At 44.3% G+C, this 21,085-nt stretch overlaps 1 protein-coding gene across 1 annotated transcript; it reads right to left on the reverse strand.

The window, feature by feature from the left end:
* Nucleotides 1-16,612: 16,612 nt before the first annotated feature.
* On the reverse strand, nucleotides 16,613-18,703 carry LOC120659444 (60S ribosomal protein L15-1-like). The gene is made up of 4 exons (XM_039937594.1): nucleotides 18,540-18,703; nucleotides 18,287-18,453; nucleotides 17,247-17,444; nucleotides 16,613-17,151 (listed from the first exon to the last, which is right to left on the reverse strand). The coding sequence occupies exons 1-4, from the start codon at nucleotides 18,541-18,543 to the stop codon at nucleotides 16,906-16,908; spliced, it is 615 nt and encodes a 204-aa protein (XP_039793528.1). The 5' UTR covers nucleotides 18,544-18,703; the 3' UTR covers nucleotides 16,613-16,905.
* Nucleotides 18,704-21,085: the final 2,382 nt, after the last annotated feature.

Consider the following 21,085-nt stretch of genomic DNA (forward strand, 5'->3'; position numbering starts at 1 on the left):
CCCTGAGGAATAATTTCTAATTTCAGCCTTTGCATTTCAGCACACAATGTGTCATTATATGACTCCATTGAAAGGCAATTGCAGAGAACCTTGCGACTGAGCGCATCGGCTACCACATTCACCTTGCCCGGATGATAATGAACCTCCAGATCATAATCTTTGATTAATTCCAGCCATCTTCGTTGCCTCATATTCAGCTCACTTTGAGTGAAAATGTATTTGAGACTCTTATGGTCGGTATAGATATTGCAATGAGTACCCATAATATAGTGTCTCCAAAGCTTGAGAGCATGAATAACGGCGGCTAGTTCCAGATCATGAGTGGGATAATTTAGCTCGTGGGGCCGAAGAGCTCGGGAAGCATAAGCTATCACCCGATTGTCTTGCATTAGAACACAACCAAGACCAGTGTCTGAAGCATCACAATAAACGTCGTATGGTTTATTGTTGTCAGGTTGAGCCAAGACTGGTGCAGTGGTTAGATGTGCTCTCAATGTATGGAATGCTTCATCACACTTCGTGTTCCATTTAAACTTGACATCTTTTCTTAGTAGTTCTGTCATGGGCTTAGCAATTCTGGAGAAGTCCGGAATAAATCTGCGGTAATACCCCGCCAAGCCGAGAAAACTGCGGATCTGATGAACTGAAGTAGGAGGTTTCCAGTCCATTACTTCTTGTACTTTGCTGGGATCAACTGAAATGCCTTCACTAGATATAGTGTGACCCAGAAATTTGACTGTGTCCAGCCAGAATTCACACTTGGAGAATTTTGCGTACAGCTTATGATCTCTGAGACGTTGAAGAACAATGCGCAGATGTTGCTCATGTTCTGCCTCATCTTTGGAAAAGATCAGAATGTCGTCAATAAAGACCACGACAAACTTGTCAAGTTCCGGCATAAATACCGAGTTCATGAGATACATAAAATAGGCCGGAGCATTGGTGAGACCGAAAGACATAACCAAATATTCATAGAGACCATATCGGGTTGAGAAGGCGGTCTTGGGAATATCGCAAGGCCGGATTTTAATTTGATGATACCCCGAACGGAGATCAATCTTGGAAAAGATCTTTGCCCCAGCCAACTGGTCAAACAGTACATCAATGCGGGGAAGTGGATATTTATTTTTGATGGTCACCGCATTGAGAGGCCGGTAATCAACACACAACCTCAGACTATCATCCTTCTTCTTTACGAACAATGCTGGACAACCCCAAGGTGAAGCACTTGGGCGAATAAAACCCTTGTCCTGAAGTTCTTGCAGCTGGATTTTTAGTTCGGCTAATTCTTTAGGCGGCATTCGATACGGCCTTTTTGAAATAGGGGCTGTACCAGGCTGAAGTTCAATGACAAATTCGATATCCCGGTCTGGAGGCATACCAGGTAAATCATTTGGAAACACATCTGCATATTCACGGACTACCAGAATATATTCGAGACGAATATCTTTCATGGCATAGGCACAGGAGTTGTTGCATTGGTGATGAGGTAAATATAGAACCGAATGACCATGAGTTGGAGAATTTAATTCAACGGCTCGGGAAGAGATATCTAACATTACCCCATGTCTTTTCATCCAATCCATTCCTAGAATAATGTCCATACCTTCTAGTGGCAACAATATCAAGGTGGTAGGAATGGTTTTACTACCCAAACTAAGTGGCGCATTATGAACGATTTGGTTGATGCGACTTTACCACCCGGAGTAGATATCATGAATGAACCTTTCGTGTGACAGAAATCTAACCCAACCCTTGCTCCGAATTTAGAACTAATGAAGCTATGAGAGGCACCAGAATCGAATAAGATAACTGTGGGGTGTTGGTTTATAGAGAATGTACCCGACATGATTGGTGCTCCCTCGGGTAGTTCAGCAAGGTTGGTGAAGTTAAGTCGGCCCTGCCTGACTTGAATGGTTTGCCTTTTGCCCTTGTTCTGATCATTTCTGCGAGAAGCCTGCCCTTGAGATTGTCCCGCCTGGGGGCACATCTTGGCAAAGTGATCCGGACTCCCGCATCTAAAACAACGGTTATTGTTATCCGGGCGAGCTGCTGGCTGAGCATTCGGCCTAGGGCCTTTCTGCTGCTGCTGAGGTGCAAATCGAGCTTGCTGGGGAAGCCCGAATCGAGTCTGCTGCTGCTGTTGAGGAGGCCGAATAATCCAACGCCCTGGCTGAGGGGCCTTCTGAGAGGATGCGGGTGGGTTATTTTGCACAATACGATACCTCGGTGCAGAGGCACTCGAGGGTCCAGCAGGTGCCTTGCGCTTCTTTTCAGCGCAGTGTGCAGAAATCAGATCCTCCTGAGATATAGCCATATTCACCAACTCATTGAAAGTGTCCGCACGGACAAGATTTAGCCTTTCTTGTAACTTGGTACAAAGGCCTCGACGGAAGCATTCACGCTTCTTAGCGTCGGTATCCGCGTGATGTCCAGCATATTGACACAATTGATGGAATACTTGGGCATACTGCACCACAGTACGAGTGCCCTGAGTCAAGGCCAAAAACTCGTTGAGCTTACGGTCAAGAAGTCCAGCTGGAATATGATGATCTCGAAAAGCCAATTTGAATTCATTCCAATTCACCACATGATCAGCCGGTAGCATCCCGTGGTAATGATCCCACCACATACGAGCTGATCCGCGAAGCTGCTGCGCGGCATAGCGAGTCTTGTTCGCTTCAGAACAAGGAGTAGTCAATAGAGAAAACTTGGACTCGATCGTGCGAATCCAAGCGTCCGTGTCCAGAGGCTCATCCGCTTTATTGAACAGCGGAGGCTGAGTGCTGAGGAAATCTTGGTAGCTCGCCTCTTGTGCGTGATGAGCATGATGCCCACCCCGCGGTTGTTGCTGAGCTTGAACCAGCTGCCACAAAATTTCCGTCTAGGCGGCAAGAACCTCAGCGATACCCACTGGTGGAGGAGGTGGAGGTGGATCGCCATTCCCCCCGGCTCCAAAACCACTAGGGGTGCCTCGAGTCGATCCCACCATCTGAAATGTGAGTACTTTTGCATTAGATCCATCATTATCACCATCTCAAATGGGAATTTCAACTCAAGATGACATGTAAATATTCAGAATTGCTTAAATCACGTCGTGTAGAAAACCGGTGATACAAAAACGCTCATAACTGGAGTTCTGTACATGACATAAACTTGAAATTTTTACAGGAGATATATAATTTCATGATCTACAACTTTGGTAGTCATCACAAAATCAGATTTCCAGAGTAGGTTAGTCGAAAAATTCATTTACCCCTCCTCTAGTTTTTTTTTTTTGTTTCACAGAAAACAGAGCTTCTGTAATTTGCGATTATCTCCTGCGATACTAATCCGTTTGGGCTGAAATTTTGCGAGCATATTCCCGATGAAATTTGGAACAACTTTGGTATTCAACTCAGGAGCTAAATCCGAAAGGAAAAGAGGATAAAAATTCGAACTAGCTGCTGCCTTCAGCTTTTCACATATCACTGATAATTAACACTAGTAGCATTAGGGTTCATTACATCCATCGTTCTCTCATTTCTACTTGATCACTCCTAACATCAGTATTAAAGGGGGTTACTCAACTCTAAGTTAGCCTAGTAGCCATGATCCAAAAGTAGGCTACACTAAGAGGAGTCTACAAAAGCTAAGAAACAGTGCCTCGGTCTACATGTTGACCGATGCCTCACTCGCCACGGGAGTGTGAACCTCAACCGGTGCGGGCTGCGGCGCCTGGTCCTCGGAGTCCATCTCTGAAAAGCCCTCTATCTCCTGGGGCTCGTCCTCCTCGTCCACCTGCATCTCGTCGGGAGGTGCGTGAAGGGCATCCTGCGCGTGCTGTATCGCGTGGAGCTGCCCCTGGGCCTCGTCCATCTCAAGCTGCAGGTCGTGAAACTGGTCCTCTAGGAAGTTGATCGTAGCGTCACGATCCGACACAGTGTCCTGAAGCTCGTGAACCTGGCCGTGGAGCTGGGCGATAAGAGTAGCCCTGCTCTCGAGCTCGGTACTAGCCTCCTGAAGCTGCCCATCTCTCAGCTGGACCGCCAGGTGCAGGGCCTGAGCGTGGTCCACCAACTGAGCGACGGCGTAACCCTGGTAAGTGTGAAGTCTGTAGAGACCGTCCAAGCACCTCGCTGTCGTCCGAAGGGCCCCGACCGGGTCAAGGGTAGCGACCACGTCCACGTGTGCCATCCGGTCGAGCCAAAGCGGGTCTGCCGGGTCAGGTGCAGGGAACAACCCGAACGCGGTCAGAACCACCTCCAGAGGGCGCAAAGAGCAAAAGGTGGTCATCGCCCTCATGGCGGTAAGCTCCCAGGTGTCCAGCAGGTAGTGACCGACCATCTGAGTCACGATCGGCTCCCACCCGTTGAGCGGGTGCTGCGGGATCACCATCGTCACACTGCAGCGACGAACTCCGTCCTCCACAAACTCGTGGCCATCGTAAACCGGTGGCTGGAGGTAACCGGCTGCACTCAAAAGCTCCCAAAGACGGCGGGGAAACCCGTCCCAGTGCAGGCAAGCGGAGTGCACGTGCCCCTGCGCGTCAACGACCAGCAGCTCTTCCATCTGTCCCAACAAAAGACCGATGGATCAGCTGATGGTAACAAGACTACTAACTCTGGAACAGTGAAAGAAATGGCCAAAACTGTAGAGAACTTGCTTCAAAAATTCTCAAAAATTTACACAAGATCCCTCTGATATTAAGGAACAATTCATCTAGTCACCACTAAGATCAATTCGGACACCATGGGGGTGATATGCTCAGGTATTCGGAGTGACATCAACCAGGAAAACTGAGTGTCCAGAGAGGGTGTATTTTGACTATAACTCTCAACCCAGACGTCAAAAATTTTTCAAATTTTTATAGTAATCTCATCACTTAGTTGTCTACCACTTTCATGTTGAACGATTTTTAGTTTGAACAACTTATAAAGGTCAAAAAATTTCAGTTGTATAGACTGTTCAGAGTTAACAGTTTTACACAGGGTTGATCCAAAAATACAAATACCATGCTAGAAGGCTTCAAAAATTTTCAAATTTTTACAGCAGCTGGATAACTTAGGAAACACCATTTAGTCTTACTACCCCAAGTCGATTTGAGTAACTTAACAGAAGGTTAAAATTCGTGGAAACCAGGTTGCAGACTTTCTGGATACTCCTTAGGATAGTGTTTTAACTGATTTGCTTGCGATTTCCCCAGAGATTTATTTGCTAATCTTTTTGAGAATGAATGCAGAACCTATACGTCCTCACCCAGGAAAAATTGCCAAGTAACCTTGGTCTTACGCAATGACTTTGGTGGCATACATATTACGTCTCTCACTATATAGCTACTCGATATAGCTAGATAGCCTATAATTCGATTTCGAGTTAGCGTACCTGCAGAAGATTGACAGTATATAAAATGAACATTTCGTGCCAGCACTCACGAAAGCGTCCCCATACATTACCGATCACTATAGAATCGACATCCATACCATTACCGCCGTATGGACAACGTTAAGCATACGTTATCGAAACAACGTATTGACTGAGTACCGTCTTTGACGGGGAATTGAATTCCAATTTCGAACCATTACTCCCCATATACTCAACCGAAGTTGGTATATGGGCAGCAGCTCAAGTAGGCCACTGCTTGAGCTCCAGCGTTCGGCTCGCATCACCGACGGGAAGGTCAGACTCCCTCAGCTGACTGAGTAAGCATACCTTCGTGGCGACGACGTAGTTGCAGAATTTAAATACTGAAAGGTAATGTGCTGGAAGTTAGCCATACAAAATAAGCCACCTGATTATACCCATAAGATTCCCTAGGGCTTTACGTCCTAGACTTGTCCTTGGAGACCCTAAACTCTTTCAAAAACTTTAGTAGCTTTGAAGTCAAGTTTTAAGTTGTTGTTGCGAAAACCGAGGTTGCCATCCCTGGTAGGCTGTCTGCGAGCTCTGATGCCAGCTGTGGCGGAACCACCCAAAACTACTGGGCCCGGGTGCACTGATCTTTGTTGCTAAGCAACTCTGACCCAATGTGGCACTCACCGGTAGTTCCTCGAGTGAAGCCTCGATAAAAGCCACGCTATTCCAGGATCAGCAGACAACACTCACACGAAGGTGAGCCCAGAGATTACAACACAGAACATTGCATACATCTCAGAGTGATTGCAGCGGAAAGGAAATTTATTACAAACCAAGTTCAGAGTAACAAAGTACCACGGAGTTCCAACTACTCAATTATTCAAGTCTCATTGTTCAGCGGAAGCAGTAAGATAACTAGCGAGATAACGTGACGCATCGGTAAAGCCCGTACGAATGCGTCACTCAGCGGGAGGGTGATTAGCACCAGCTGAAGGGCCATCCCACTCAACAGACCATCCCGGAGGCAGAGTACAAGGCCAAGTAAGACTCGCAAACAGATCTTCAAAGTTAGTACCTGAAAAACAGTGCCACAAGCAAGGTTAAGTATACTAATACTCAGCAAGACTGACCCGTCTCCGGATATAACATAGTCCGATAACTAGACATGCAAGGTTTTTTTTTTGGTTGGTGGGGTTTGTTTGCCAAAAATGCCGCTAAATGTTGATCCTTACTTTCAGGTTTCACTTAGCCAGATTCTAGTGGAACTAACCATTCTAAATTTGCAACTAACTCTACTCAAACATGGTAGAGCAACCATTTAATCAACCAGCAGTATTATCATCATCATATTCCACTTGTTACTCTATGTGACCGAAAGCATTAAGCAATCTCATGCCGTGAGAGGCGGACGATTCTGAATCGAATTTCAACCTGGCCAGGGGAACCTAGACCACACGCATGGGGATTGACTTCGCTCCCGCCCACGCTACTTTTCCCCTTTCTTTCCAGTCCGTGGATCCGGAACACCCTCCCCGACTACAGAGTCCGACCACTCTGCACCCGTACGTCGCGACAAAAATATAAATCCTACTTCTACCAGGAGGGTGCGAGATCGTTCCACTCGCCGGTCCAATCAGGTACTTAAGCTTACCGATTACCATATTTCTCGGTATGTGGCTAGTACTTTCAAACGCTTAACGAAATGAGCCACACACCTCGACCTTAGCCATTTTTGACTACACCAGCGGGGTATCACAACTACACAACCCCGCCCGTTGTCCTTACATTTCAACAGGAATTAAAGTCAGTACAATTCCTATTTGCTCGCGAGAGGCAGGAAACCACTCGACTTCTACCGTACCTATTTAGCATGGCAACTAGTCGATAGAGAGATCCGGTATCAAACATAGGTTCCTATGGATCATGCATCTAGGGTTTTCGATCAACGCATAGAGAACTTAAATGTAGAAAACCAACTATTACCATACATTAATAAATAGATAGCAGAATGATAATTCGGAAAAATTAGTGGGATGATGCTCCGGGGCTTGCCTTCTTGGGCACTGTCTGGCAGAAAAGCTTCTGGGGCTTGGCCCAGGTCTTGAGACAAGTTAGTACAGTTCAGATTAACCTCCTGCTCCGCACGAGAGTCCGCGGGCACCAGTTCGTAGTCTCCGTCCGCGAGGTTAACCGTTTCTATATGCAATGCAAGATTTTGAGTTATTCAGGGATACAATTTCTTTCCTTCACGATAAAGTTGTAGTCCAACAAAAGTTACTTAAGTGATGATTTCAACAGTTTATTTCATGGGCAGTCATTTATAGAGTAGTAAACCTAACTACGTTTCTTCATGAATGAGTGGGGTTTTGGGTTTTCATTTTTAATTTCACACATAGCATGCTTTCATTCTTTCTTAACAACACAACTACTAAAGAGCTAGTGATGAAACACTAAAGTAACTCAGATCCAAACTTGAACATTCATGGTATAAATTTCAGCATCTACCATAGAGCAAAAGCTATAACTATTCATGCAACTGGATTACTCTAGTTGCTTCATCTTTTTGTACAGAATGTTCAACATGGGTTCTGGTGCTGCAAATTTTATGGGAGCAACTTCACAGCATATACTCAGCACTGAAATTTTTCCAGATTTTATACGCTTATACAGCAGAGGTGATAAAAAGAATAAAAACAGCAAGCCATTAACAAAGATTAATTCTACAGAAAGTTTTACTAAGGATTTGGTTCTCAAATTTTTACCAGAGACTAGTCCTGAGCTAAACATACTCCATAAAATTTTTCAAGATTTAACTCACTATGATAAATTAGTTATTCAGTTAACTTAACATGAGTTTGCATAAATTTCTCAAGATGCATTTGACCAGTATTGCATCTGAACTTTTTATCACAGGTAGAACATACTCTAAACAAGATCATGCCCGAAAATAAAGATCAGAAACATTGTAGATTACTCAGAACAAAAATAGTAAATCTAGCCCTAAGATGCTAAGCATGATTATTCAACAAAGCAAAACTCCGTAACTGCAGCTCAAAAATTTTTAGACAGGAACATAGAGCTAAAAAGAGACTCCAGAAATAAATATAGATTTTTCTGAGCATAAGAACTATATATGAGGAATTAAGTTGATTAAACCAGCATAAATCATGGTATATAGCACACGAACTCTAATAAATTTGAAATTTAGAGATTTGCAGGGATTCAGTGGCACAAGTCTGTAGTAAAATTTTCAGAGCAAGGTCATGTGTATATTTTCCTGAATTAAATCAAAAAAGCTAACAATAGATTAGAGAATCTTGATTGTTCTAACATGATAACTATTTTGGGTTGGTGTCATCTTTTTACTGTGATCTTAGCATTCCATTAGTGATAACATATCCAAAAATCAAGGTCATTTGATGGGTAGAACTTCATGAACATGCATAAGGTGGTTTTCTTATTCTTTTCCCTAGATTAAATTCGGTTGAGTTTCTGCAAATGTGAATGTTACAAAATTTGTAGATTTTGTTACAAGGATTCTAGATCAGTTGAGTTTGCATTTTTCTGATTTTTCTGTGATTTGTTTCGCATTTTAGAAGTTCACTGGTATACACTGTAAAACTTGCAGAGACACCCTTGAACGAAAAAAAGAAATTACAACCGGGTCCTTCGCCGGCCTTCTCCGCCGTGGCATCTTGCCGGTGGTGTTCTGCGGTGCAGGGCTTACCGGGGCTGCCACGGGGAGGCGCGTGGGGGAGAAAGGATCGAGGAACACCTACCCTGGTCGTCGTTCGAGCGTTTGGAGCACAGGTTCGAGCTCGTCGGCGTTGATGGCGGGTCGGTTGTTCGGTTCGCCGGCGCTGGAGGTGAAGGAGGGCTCGGGGTAGTGGAACAGGGCACGCACGAGCACCGCGTGAGCTCGTGGATGCTTCTGGGGTAGCTGTCGGGCTCGGTCTTCCCCGGAGCTGGCCGGTCCGCGGTGAGCCTGAGCTCGCCGGCGGCGGCGCAAAAGGGGAACGGCTTCGGGAGGGGGTTTGGATTCGATTCCGCGCGCGTGGAGCTTAACTGGGAGATGGCGAAGCTGCTGCGGTGGTCGGAGGGGGCAATGTGGGGCTGGGCTAGCCGGCCCGCGCGAGCTGGATCTCGGCGGCCATGGCGGAGCGGCGGGAGGAGGAAGAAGGGGAAGAAGGGGCGCGACTGTGGGGTTCTGGGGGTCTTTATAGGCCAAAGAGCTCCTGGGCGAGGGTGCAGCGACTGGGGGAGGTCGATTTGGGTCAGGGGCGCACGACGGCGAGCGGGCAGAGCGGCAGCGGCGCGGCGCATGGCGGAGGGTGTCGTGGCGGCACGGGGAGCGGCCTGGGACGCGTGTGCGCGCGAGGAGATGCCAAGGGGCGGGCCAGGTGGCGCTGAGAGACTCCCTGGGTCCATATGGCCGCGGGCGCGCGGTGGACGAAGTCCACCGGCGGCGTACGGCGGGCGGCGGGCGAAACAGAGCCAGCCGGGAGAGAGAGATGGAGATGGGGGCTCTTTTGCTATTTCTGAAATTTCCAGGGACCTCTCGGTAAACTAAAATTATCTCCTAATTGGAGGGCTCAAATGGAAAAGTGTTGAATACCACTTTTGCATAACTTTTCAAGATCTACAACTTTTGTGTTATGCAAATTTTCATTTGAAACTCACATTTTGAACTATTGGTACATTTGCATATTTGCACAAAAGGACTTTAGTTTTATTCAGTTTTTGAATTGATTTTTGCTGAAGTTCAATTGAGCACATGTCAATTGAAACACCTCCCATGAGCCAACTAAATTTTTGTGCATATTTTTGAATTAACTTTTGAATAGCTTTTCACCCTTTTTCTTTCTCCTTTCATTTCTTATGCAATAACTGGTCTTTTATTTGAACCCTTCTCTTGAATTATTTTCCCAAATTTTCTTTTAACTTTAACTAAGGTGTATTGATTGGATTTAAAAGTATTGACACCTGAGGTGTCACAATAATCTTCAACAATTACAAGACAATAGAGATTACCGCCAAGACTTTTGTAGGTGGTTGGCCCAAAGAGATCCATGTGTAGTAGCTCCAAGCTTCTTGATGTTGACAAATAAGCCTTCATGGGATGTGATGATGCAAATTGCTTCCCGGGTTGACAAGCACTACACAATTTGTTTTTGTCAAATGTAACATCTTTAACACCAACCACCATACCTCATTTGAAAGCCTTCTTGAGTTGGCTCATGCCAATATGAGCAATGCGGCGATGCCAAAGTCAACCCATTGAGTTCTTGGAGAAGAGACATGTCGCCAAGCTTGCATCATTAGATGAGAAATCAATAAGGTAGATGTTACCATGTCGAAATCCTTTGAATATTAAACTCTTATCCTCCTTACTTGTCACTATAACCTCACTATCACTAAAGGTGCATATTAGTCCTAAATCACAAAGTTGAGCAATAGATAACAAATTGAAACTAACCGACTCAACAAGCAACACATTAGAAATAGAGAGATCCTTGATAATTGCTACCTTACCCAAACCTACCACTTTTCCTTTTGAGTTGTCACCAAAGGTGACATGTTCATAATCGCCCACATCTTCATCTAGTGAGGTGAACATCTTTACATAGCCGGTCATGTGTTGTGTACATCCGCTATCAAGCACCCAATGCTTGCCACCGGCTTTGTAGTTCACCTACACACAAATGAATCATTTTTTAGGTTTGGGAACCCATGCAAGTTTGGGTCCTTTGACATGAGTTACTAAAGCTTTAGGAACCCATAGTTGGCGTGGTAGCTTTCCCTTAATTTGAGTGCCAATAAACTTTGCCTTAACCTTGCCACTTTTAAGCTTGCTTAATAAGAAATGATTTTCATTGAATTGAGACTTGTAATTAGGAGGCAAGGTAGGAGGTGGACGAGTAGGAATTGGACACTCCCTTGTGTGATGCCCGGTGACTTGACAATGTTGACAATATGAGCCAACTTCCTTGTTGAAGCATGCCATGAGCTCCGGCGACTTGGGACAATTTTCCGGAGGGTTGGGAAATGATCCAAGTCCATTTGTCCCAAAGTGCCTTGCATTGTGGAAGAGAATCTCCTTGTGCAAGTATTCTCCTCTTGTCACATTGAACACGCATTTGGTCATGCTTTCAAGCTCCTCCTCAAGTTGTTTCTCCCTATCATGATTAATCTTTGAACAAGAAGGAGAAGCATGATGACAAGTAGTAGGGTGAGGCAACTCCACAAGATCATTACAAGAAGTAGCTATATTGACTTTGGTGACTTTCTTTTGAGATTCTTTAAGTTCTTCATCCAAAGCATCAAAGGCAAGGTCAAGTTATTGATATTTCATATTTAGGTTAGCATAACCAAGCTTAAGTTTCTTGTTGCATGAAGTAAGTGACTTGTTAAGCACAACTACTTCCTCATATTTAACATTTAATTCATTATGCTTAACAAGTAGCTTGTCATGCTCCTCTTTAAGTTGCTTGCTAGGAACAATACTTGTATCATGAGTTTCTACTACTTCATTATGCCTAACAATCAACTCATTATTTGAGGCCTTAAGCATGGCATATTCAATTTCAAGAACTTTACATTTTGATTTGTACTTCTTGATCACTTGTTGGTACTCTTCTAGGATGTTTTGCACTTCATTAGGAGATAAGCAATGTTCACTTTCATCACTAGAGGAGTCTTCATCATCACTCACCTTGGAGTTACCTCTTGCCATGAAGCACATGGGTGGTGGAGGTAGAGGTGCCTTATCACCATCATCTTCATCATCATGCATGGCAATCCCCATAATCTTTTTCTTGAATTCTTCATCACTTGAGTCATCATTTGAGGATTCACCATCCGTGATCCATTCTCCAAGGAAAGCCTTGACCTTCTCTTTTCTTGTGAAAGACCCTTTCTTCTTGTGGTCCTTCTTCTCATAACTTTTCTTTGAAGTCTTGTATTGATTGTCACCATCTTCTTGTTTCTTGTTGAGCTTTAAATGCTCCGGACAATCATATGAGAGGTGACCATATTTGCCACAATTGTAACAAACTTTCTTGACATTGTCCTTGCTCTTCCGGGTACGAAACTTGTTTTTCTTGGGGTCATAGTTGTACCCTTTCTTATTCAACCTTGACATCATCTTGGAGGTCTTCCTCATAAGGAGTGCTAGCTCAACATCACCATCTTCATCACTTGAATCTTCATTAGCTTCATCTTCGCTTGAGCTTGGTGATGGAGCTTTGCACTTGTTCTTTTTCTTAGACTTATGATCACTTTTAGCTTTGAGTGCAAGATCTCTCTTGTCTTGCGGTGGATCAACTTCTCCCAAGAGGAACATCTCATGAGACCGAATCTTCCCAACAACATCACTCACATCAAGTGTTTCAAGATCCTTCTCATAGAGCAATAAGGTGACGATGTTGTACTTGAGCTTGTGTAGACAATGTAGAATCTTCCGGATGATATCACTAGTAGACAAAGGAGAAATATCAAGAGCGTTAATGTCCTCAATAAGCACATTCAATCGAGCATACATTTGTTTAACCAATTCATTTGGAAGCATTTTGAATTCATTTAGTTTTTCCTTAAGCATTTGATATTTTTCTTCACGAAGCTTTTTAGAACCTACATAAATAGCTTCAAGTGCTTCTCAAATTTCATGAGCGGTTTTTTTGCTGTGAACACGAGCAAAGATCTCCTCACTAAGAGCATCAAATAAAGCATTCTTTGCTCTAACACCATATTTGACTTGATCTTCATTCCACGGACCAACAATAGGTTTTTCCGTGACCGCCCAAGCCATGGGATTAATAGCCTCAAGGTAACCCGCCATGCGAGCTTTCTAATAAGCATAGTGTCTCCCATCGAGCTTGGGTGGACCACCACTTCCCCCGGCCATACTCTAGGATTTTAAGCTTAAAAAGAGAGCCCTTGCTTTGATACCAATTGTAAGGATCGTGGCCCAAGAAGGGGGGGTTGAATTGGGACTTTTTCAAATTTCTATCTAGTCCTTAACCTAGACTAGTATTGCCCAATCTATAAATTTGAAATCTAGTCACTAGAGCATACTACCACAAGGTCCTTAGGTAGGTAAACACACTATCATGATCATGTTGCTTAAAAGATATCACACTAGCAAGATCAAAACCTAAGCAAAAGATCACACTACCATACAAGTTGTCCTAGTCAAACTACAAGCAATCAAAGACAAGAGTAACAACAAAAGGATTTAATTGCTTGAAATAAAAGTGAGAGACATGAGACAACCGGATTTTTTCCCGTGGTATCGAGGAGTTGACGCTCCCCCCTAATCCACGTTGGAGCACCCACACAAGGGTATAGCCATTTTTATTTTACATAATTACGTTATCTGTGCCAAAAATTCCATCTCAACCTAAATAAATGAACAAACCAAGCCATTAACAGAAGATACTCTGAACCGACAATACAGGTGGAACTAGAAAGATGGCAACATATATAATATCTTCACTAAATGCATTTAGTTTCAAGGAGATTCAACAATTAGTTGTACAAGCCAACTGAATAGCGACAGATGATAACGATAGCAATAATTCTAGCAAGCATATGGATCATAAGCACTAATAGTGACATGTAAGGAGGGCAATGTTGATATCTCTCCCTCCCACCGTATTGCAGTTTCTATTTATTAAACCTAACTACGATATCTCAATGTCTGTGAACAGATTCCTAGATGCATAGGTGACAAATATGCTGCATGGAGAATGCATTAAAAAGCTCCATGTAAGAAATGCAGTACACGACAAAAGGTACTAACTACTGAAACGCCATGTTGCCCAAGCAAAGAACAAAGCACTTCTTAATTCTTCATAAAATTACTAATCAAGAAGCAACAGATCAAGCTTTATGCAAAGGAACCATAGAAAAAATTACCAATTTGCAATAAACTGAAAATTCAATGGTCATTGTCCATATCTATGTTACCATGGAAGGTTCTTGACATAACCATGGATCTAAATCTAATGGTACACCTACAACACTTTACAGCAAGTATATGTTAAGAAAACTTGCAAACTTTGCCATGGAAACCTTATCTATACGAATATAAAAGATTAAGAACAAATTATCCGTACTTATAATATCATCCGCACACAATGTTAACATGATATTGCCTTATTAACAAAATATGCCCAAAATGTCCATCTCCCTACCAATATAAATGATACAACTGAGGATGCACTCAACTGACAACCTATGTGCAAATAGAAAATTGGTAGAATATCTCCAGCTAAGATTTCTTATTTCTTTTAGTTCCCCGTAACATATATCCACATTTGACATTTCCTAAGTTTATAGTGGTTACCACTCACCAATTCTGACGTCCAAAAGAAAAAACATATAAACACATTCGCATTTAAGCAGAAGTCCTAGCGCGCGCGCACACACCCCACCCCACATCCCCCATCTTTTGCTATGATATTTTCACCATTATCCAAAGAATGAGACGCCCCAGACATCTGATCGTGCAGTTTAAGCAGAAATGTTACTCTAAGGCTGTACCTGAACATACTTCACCGCGGGGTGCTCCCGGAGCTGCCGCACGCGCGCCGCGTAGGCGAGCAGCACGTCGCGGACACCCTCGGCGCCCAGGTCCCAGAGCCGCGCGTCGTGGCGCGGCGTCTCGATGACCACGTCGTGGAACCCGAACCCGCGCACGGCGCGCTTCACGGGCCCCTCCTCCCCGTCGGGTCCCGCCGACGCGGGCGGGGGCTCGATGTCGCGCCGCAGCGCGGGGTAGAGGTTCTCGATGACGCGGACACGCCACGGCAGCGCGTCCTCGGGCGGCACGCGGAAGATCTGGGGCGCGCACTCGGACTCGCGGCCGGCGCAGAAGGGGCAGGACGGCTTGGGGGCGTCGGCGCCGGGGCCGGAGCTAGGGTTGGCGGTGGGGTTGTGGGACTTGAGGTCGGTGGGCCGGCGAGAAGACGACCCACCGCCCGAACACGGCGTCCCGGCGCGCCTCCGAGGTTCTCGAAGCTTCCGCCATCGCCGTCTAGAAGCTTCGGGCGGTGGCGCCGATGCAACGAGTAGAGGGCTTGGAGGGTAGAAAAATTTTGATAGAGAGAAATGAAGTTTTGACCACTAATTAATAGTATTAAATAAAGTCTAATTACAAAATTACCTCCACAACTGTGGTACTGTAGCATGTGCTCTAGCTAATGAGGCATTTGACCGTACGATTAGAGGATGATTGAGCGCGGTTACTGTAGCATCACTGTAGCCAATCATGATGAAACTTGGCTCATTAGATTCGTCTCGAAAAGTTACACCCATTTCTAAAAAAATTTTACAAATAAACTTCGTTTAGTACTTCATGCATGCATTCATTTTTTTGTACAAAAATTTTCGTTGTTTTATCCAAACACGGCCGAGAGAGCGCTCGGTGTTCGCCGCGGAACCCGGCCGCTTGTTCAGTTTCTCGGCTGTGGTTCTCGTTCTAGAGAGGACACTTGGGTCGGAGCTGGCCCACTGACAGGTGGGACCAGGGCACAACGAGTTTGACCATTTTCCAAGACGTGTTTGACCGTTTTGTTCGTGGAGCGTGGATGGATTCACTGAAAGGTGGGGACACAAAACGGAACTAAATTGTGGACAACTGAACCGTAGGACCCTCAATCAAATGACATGTCATTTTGCCATTTCTACTCCTACGGTTTGAATGATCCTACCTATATTTTGAAACAAGGCATCACTCACAAGGATCAATGTCTGGGTTACGTAGGCTGTGTTCGCTTGGCTGTGGTTGGTGTTGATTTGTTATGAAAGAATAATACTGCTGATTTGTTGGTGGCTGATTTAGTATGAGACAACAGTACTGCTGGCTGGTTGGCTGACAAACCAAGCAAACACAGTGATAGTAATTCTTAGCATTTGTTGGAGACCTGAGGTTAAACATTTAAGGATATGCCCAAAATTCAATGATTTCAAGAAAGAATGCAATTCAGACCCTGTTTAGTTCGCAAAAAGTTAATGTAGTACATTTCGTTGTTACTTGACAAATAATGTCTAATTATAAACTAATTAGACTTAAAAAATTCATCTCGTGCTAATCAGTTACACTGTATAATTAATTATTTTTTTCAACTGCATTTAATACTCCATGCATGAGTCCGAAAATTCGATGTAAGGAATACTATAGAAATTTTTTTGGGAAGTGAACGGAGCCTCAGATGCACTGTCTTACATAGAGTCACATGGCAGCAGGATTCGTCCCTGAAGTGGCATCACAGTGCAGTAAACATAGATGATAGATCATTCTCTACTACATGGCAGTAACGAGAACAATCAAGAACGGACGGCATGCAAAGATACAATCATCGCGAGTACACAGCAGCATACAGCATTAGATCACTAACCATTCTATGTCTGATAACACAGGCAAATTGCAAATAGTTCACGACATATGCTCCATAGTAGACTTCTAACATAGTTCCAAGTGCTCAAAACACAAGTAGCAAAATTTGAAAAATGCAACCAAACACAGTTGAAGTTTTGCTTGAGATGGGTTCCTGTATCCAGGCACAGAGCTCAACGGTAGCGGCGGAGGGAGAGGGTCTGGTTGCGCTTCCAGGTGGCTCTCCTGGATGGCCTGTTCTTGTGGTGGGTGTGGCCCTTGCCGCGCAGGCCACGGTACTTCTTGCCAGCCGAGGTGAGGCCACGGAGCTCGCGGTGCTTGTGCACATCCTTGCACAGCCAGTTGATCCTGGGGTCGTTGCGGATGGCAGTGTGGGCAACATCAACAAGGATGACCTCAAAGTATTTGTAGGTACTATCCTGTGTTGAGACAAGAGCAATGGCAGGCATTAGCACAAAGCAGATTCAACAAGAACTCTTTCCTAACATGACATTCCTCCACCAATCCACGGTACCTCATTCACCCAGTAGGAGTTGAGAACCCTCAGTCCACCAAGCTTACGCCCAGCCCTCTCCTCAGCAACAGACCTCTTGTTCCTCTGGAACTTGAGTTGGGTGATACCCTGGTGCTTTGGCTTGCCATAGACAATACCCTTGGGCACGGGCCTCTTTCTGCCACCACGCCTGACACGGACACGGTAAACAACATAGCCCTGAAGACAAATAGCACAAAGTTAAGCCCAAGAACAGGCAACAGCTACTCACAGTTCATAATATCACAGACAAGAGCAATTTTCTAGACACAAAAGTTTAGAACAGCAATTTGATAATGTGCAGAACAAATTAGATAGCTGGAAATCAGATGTGTGACAATACATTGATTTACCATAATACTACCAAGCCAACAGGTATTCTTTGACCACAGAATGAGGGCCTAAGAGCTGAATGGTTCAATATTAGTTGAACAAATAACAAGCCTACCAGGCCAATCACCAACACAACATATTTTGACTATAATAACAAAAATCGTCGTGTCCTCTTAGACTGGTGGATACAGAATTAAAGAATTAAAGACTTTCTAGAAACGAGATGAAAAATAAGCTGCCACAAAGATGATCCAGTGCACAAGCAGTGAACCGTAGGCCATCATAACTTTTGAAGCAAATGTAGTTCATCTCAATTCTGAAACAAAAGGGCGTGGAACTGGCTGAGGCAGGTTCCAATCAAATACATGGTTACCACAGCCCATCATCTAAATTCAAAAATAATATACCCAAGGGTCATATCCATGCCCAAACAAAGAAAGGCTCTAAACATGTTTAAATGGCATAAATACATTTCGCACAAAACTGGCATCTATCTATCGCCTGAAACTACAACAAAAATGGCCGACCAAGCCTGGAAATCTTACGAATAGAATTAACCAAAGATGGTAAAACCGCGCGTCAGATCCTATATTTCTAGAAGCCACGGCCAACCTACGCACGCCGGCATCTCTAACATCACCTCGGCCTCGCCGTAGGCAAAGAGAACAAAGGGCAGGGCGGGGATCTACCTGCTTGGCCTTGAAGCCGAGGCGGCGGGCCTTGTCCGGGCGGGTGGGCCTGGTGAGGCGGACGATCGCCGGCTGCTGCCTGTACTCCCAGCAGCGGACGCGCTGCACGAAGCGCATCACATCGGACTGCTTCCTCCTCCATAGCTCCGACACGTACTTGTACGCCCCTGCGCAGAGAACACGCCATCAGAATAACGGCTCGCCCGCACGGCGAGACAAGATCATCAGCCGGAGAGAGCGGTAAGGAGCTCACCCATGGCCGATGCGGCTGCGTGCGGCGGCGGCGGCAGGGAGGGAGATGCAGTGCGCGGAGAAGCTCGGGGTTTGGGTGGGAAGCGGACTTATATTTCGGCGATGGGCGTCTCCTGGCCGTCGGATGAGCTAGGGTTTTGGAACGGTGGGCGGAGGATGGATGGGGAAGTGGGCCGGGTAAGAGCTGGGCTTATTATGGTACTAGTACGAATGGGCTCCAGTTATTTTGTGTCGGCCTTTCGGGAATCTCTATACTTCTAAACTTGGACCAAGCTCTGGCCAGGGATCGCGCCACGTCGCGTGCAATTCCCGGCCGTCGGATCGGCCGGGCGGACGGCCTAGATCTTGCGTTTCCCGGTCATTTTGCAAAAAAGTCCTCGAACTTAGGTCATTTTGTAAAAAAACCCTCGATATTTTGCAAAAAAGTCCTTGAACTTAGGACATTTTGCAAAAAAATCCCGGTCATTTTACAAAAAAGTCCTCGAACTTAGGCCATTTTGCAAAAAAGTCCCCGAACTTCCTTGGAATACCAGGTCTTGTGTTTCCCAGTCATTTCGAAAAAAAGTCCTCAAACTTAGGACATTTTGCAAAAAAAAATCCCCTAACTTCCTTGGAATACAACCCGCCGTCTTTTTCCTCTCTCAAGAATTTTCTTTGAAATACCCTCGAATATTACTTAAATTATGTAACAATCCGTTTCATTCATTACTTCTACACTAGCGACACTATACATACAATTCGACTACCAAGACACATTCGAACCAAAACGTGTCCAACATAAAATTTGCTTAACATTTCAAAATATACAATACAGAGCATATTTTTAAACTCAAAACACTTCCACAATTCATTCACACCAATGCTTATATGAAATCCATTCTACCTATGATTCGGACACTGAAATATTTTTATGTCAAAAAGTTTTGAATACAAAAAATCACTCAAAATTTGAAAATCTAAATCCCTGCTACACAACAAAATTTTAAATTAAAAAATATTTTCATAATTCGTTCCCATAAATATTTACCCCTAATTTCTTAAAAAAAATACCATCACGTGTCTACAGATTGCTAACTTTCATGATCCTAGCTTGAACTCTCCCGTTTTCGCATTTATATTAAGCTTCCAGCTTAAGAAAAAATGTACAAATCTTTCTTTTTACAATTACAACATAAACTCTATTTACAAAATTCCCAAACCTACAACTAAGATCTCCGGGACTCCATCATCGCTTTCTTTGTCCACTTAATCCCCACCTCCATGTCAATTGTATAATCCTCTAGACATAGCCTACGCTAATATTACTCACAAGTCATCTACTGTACCAGCCCAAGCTGGCGCGCCAAAGGCGCGCCCCAGTTTCTAGTGGGCTTCCGTTTCTCGGCTGCTTTAGTTTCCTTCTTTTTTCAATCTGATGAAGACTATATAGCCCAGTTTTCTTTTTATTTTCGTTTTAAAAATAAGTTTTAGAAGATTTTAAAAATATATTGTTTTTGCCTCTAACCCAATTTGATATCTGTCGTGGTATGGTTTGTAAGATGACCTACATGCGTTTTCTGTGACAAAAAAATATAGTAAAACTCACAAAACTGCATATACCACCGTGCATGAACAGGTTTCATGTCTAATAACGCGATTGACCATCCATTTTTATCTAGGCATATTTGTCGGAAATTTAAATTTTGGACTCCGAGCACATGTGCATAGATGTTTTTCCTGTGAATATGTACATTCGAAATGGTAACTATCTTTTACAAAAACTACAGATAAAAGTGTTTGATAAAAGAAGGTGCATATTGCTTCAAAACTCCTGAAGGTCTTGTACAGGGGAATGTCACGTTCAAAAAGGCCCACTTAAAATGTAGACTCTAATTCGTGTTTAGGCCGTGTTTGGGAAGGCTTCTTCAAGACTACCATTTGTTTTGAACAAAAATGGTTTCAGCTGCTCCCACAATAGCTTCGAATATAGTAACACTAAAATATATATGATTGTAAGCGGCCAACATCTTGTTCCTCGAGATATTAGAATAGCACAAGCTATTTATTAATATAGAGAGTCTAATTTTTTTTCTATTTTTAGCTGAAAATCAAAGGGGAAAACTTCAGTCGTCATATATCGGTAGTCGGTAGTATTAAGGGAGACTTAAGATTTTACTCATGCAATCGGGATTTTACGTCTGATGATGGATGCCAAGAAATTACCATGCCCTAGAAACCTTTCATTTGTCTTGATTTCTATGGAAAAAATTTCCAAAAAAATTACCATTTGCTTTGACTGTGGTTGTAACCCTGACACGACACAATTTCACGCTAAGAATTACGACCAGCCAAGTTTGACATGGAAAAAAAAAAACTTGGTCCCCGTATTCAGGGCTCCACAAGTCGAGTCTTTTTCCTCCACGTCAATACACCCTATCCGCCAGCGGCTAAGAAAGCCTTACCCTGACGGGCCGGGCCCACCCGCCAGCCACACGCTCGGGCCCACAGGTCAGCCTCACGGCCCCCCGCCCCGGCTCCCACTCACTCCACTCCGTGGGACGCACCGCG

This window comes from Panicum virgatum, chromosome 2N (genome assembly GCF_016808335.1).
Source record: "Panicum virgatum strain AP13 chromosome 2N, P.virgatum_v5, whole genome shotgun sequence".
Taxonomy (NCBI): domain Eukaryota; kingdom Viridiplantae; phylum Streptophyta; class Magnoliopsida; order Poales; family Poaceae; genus Panicum; species Panicum virgatum.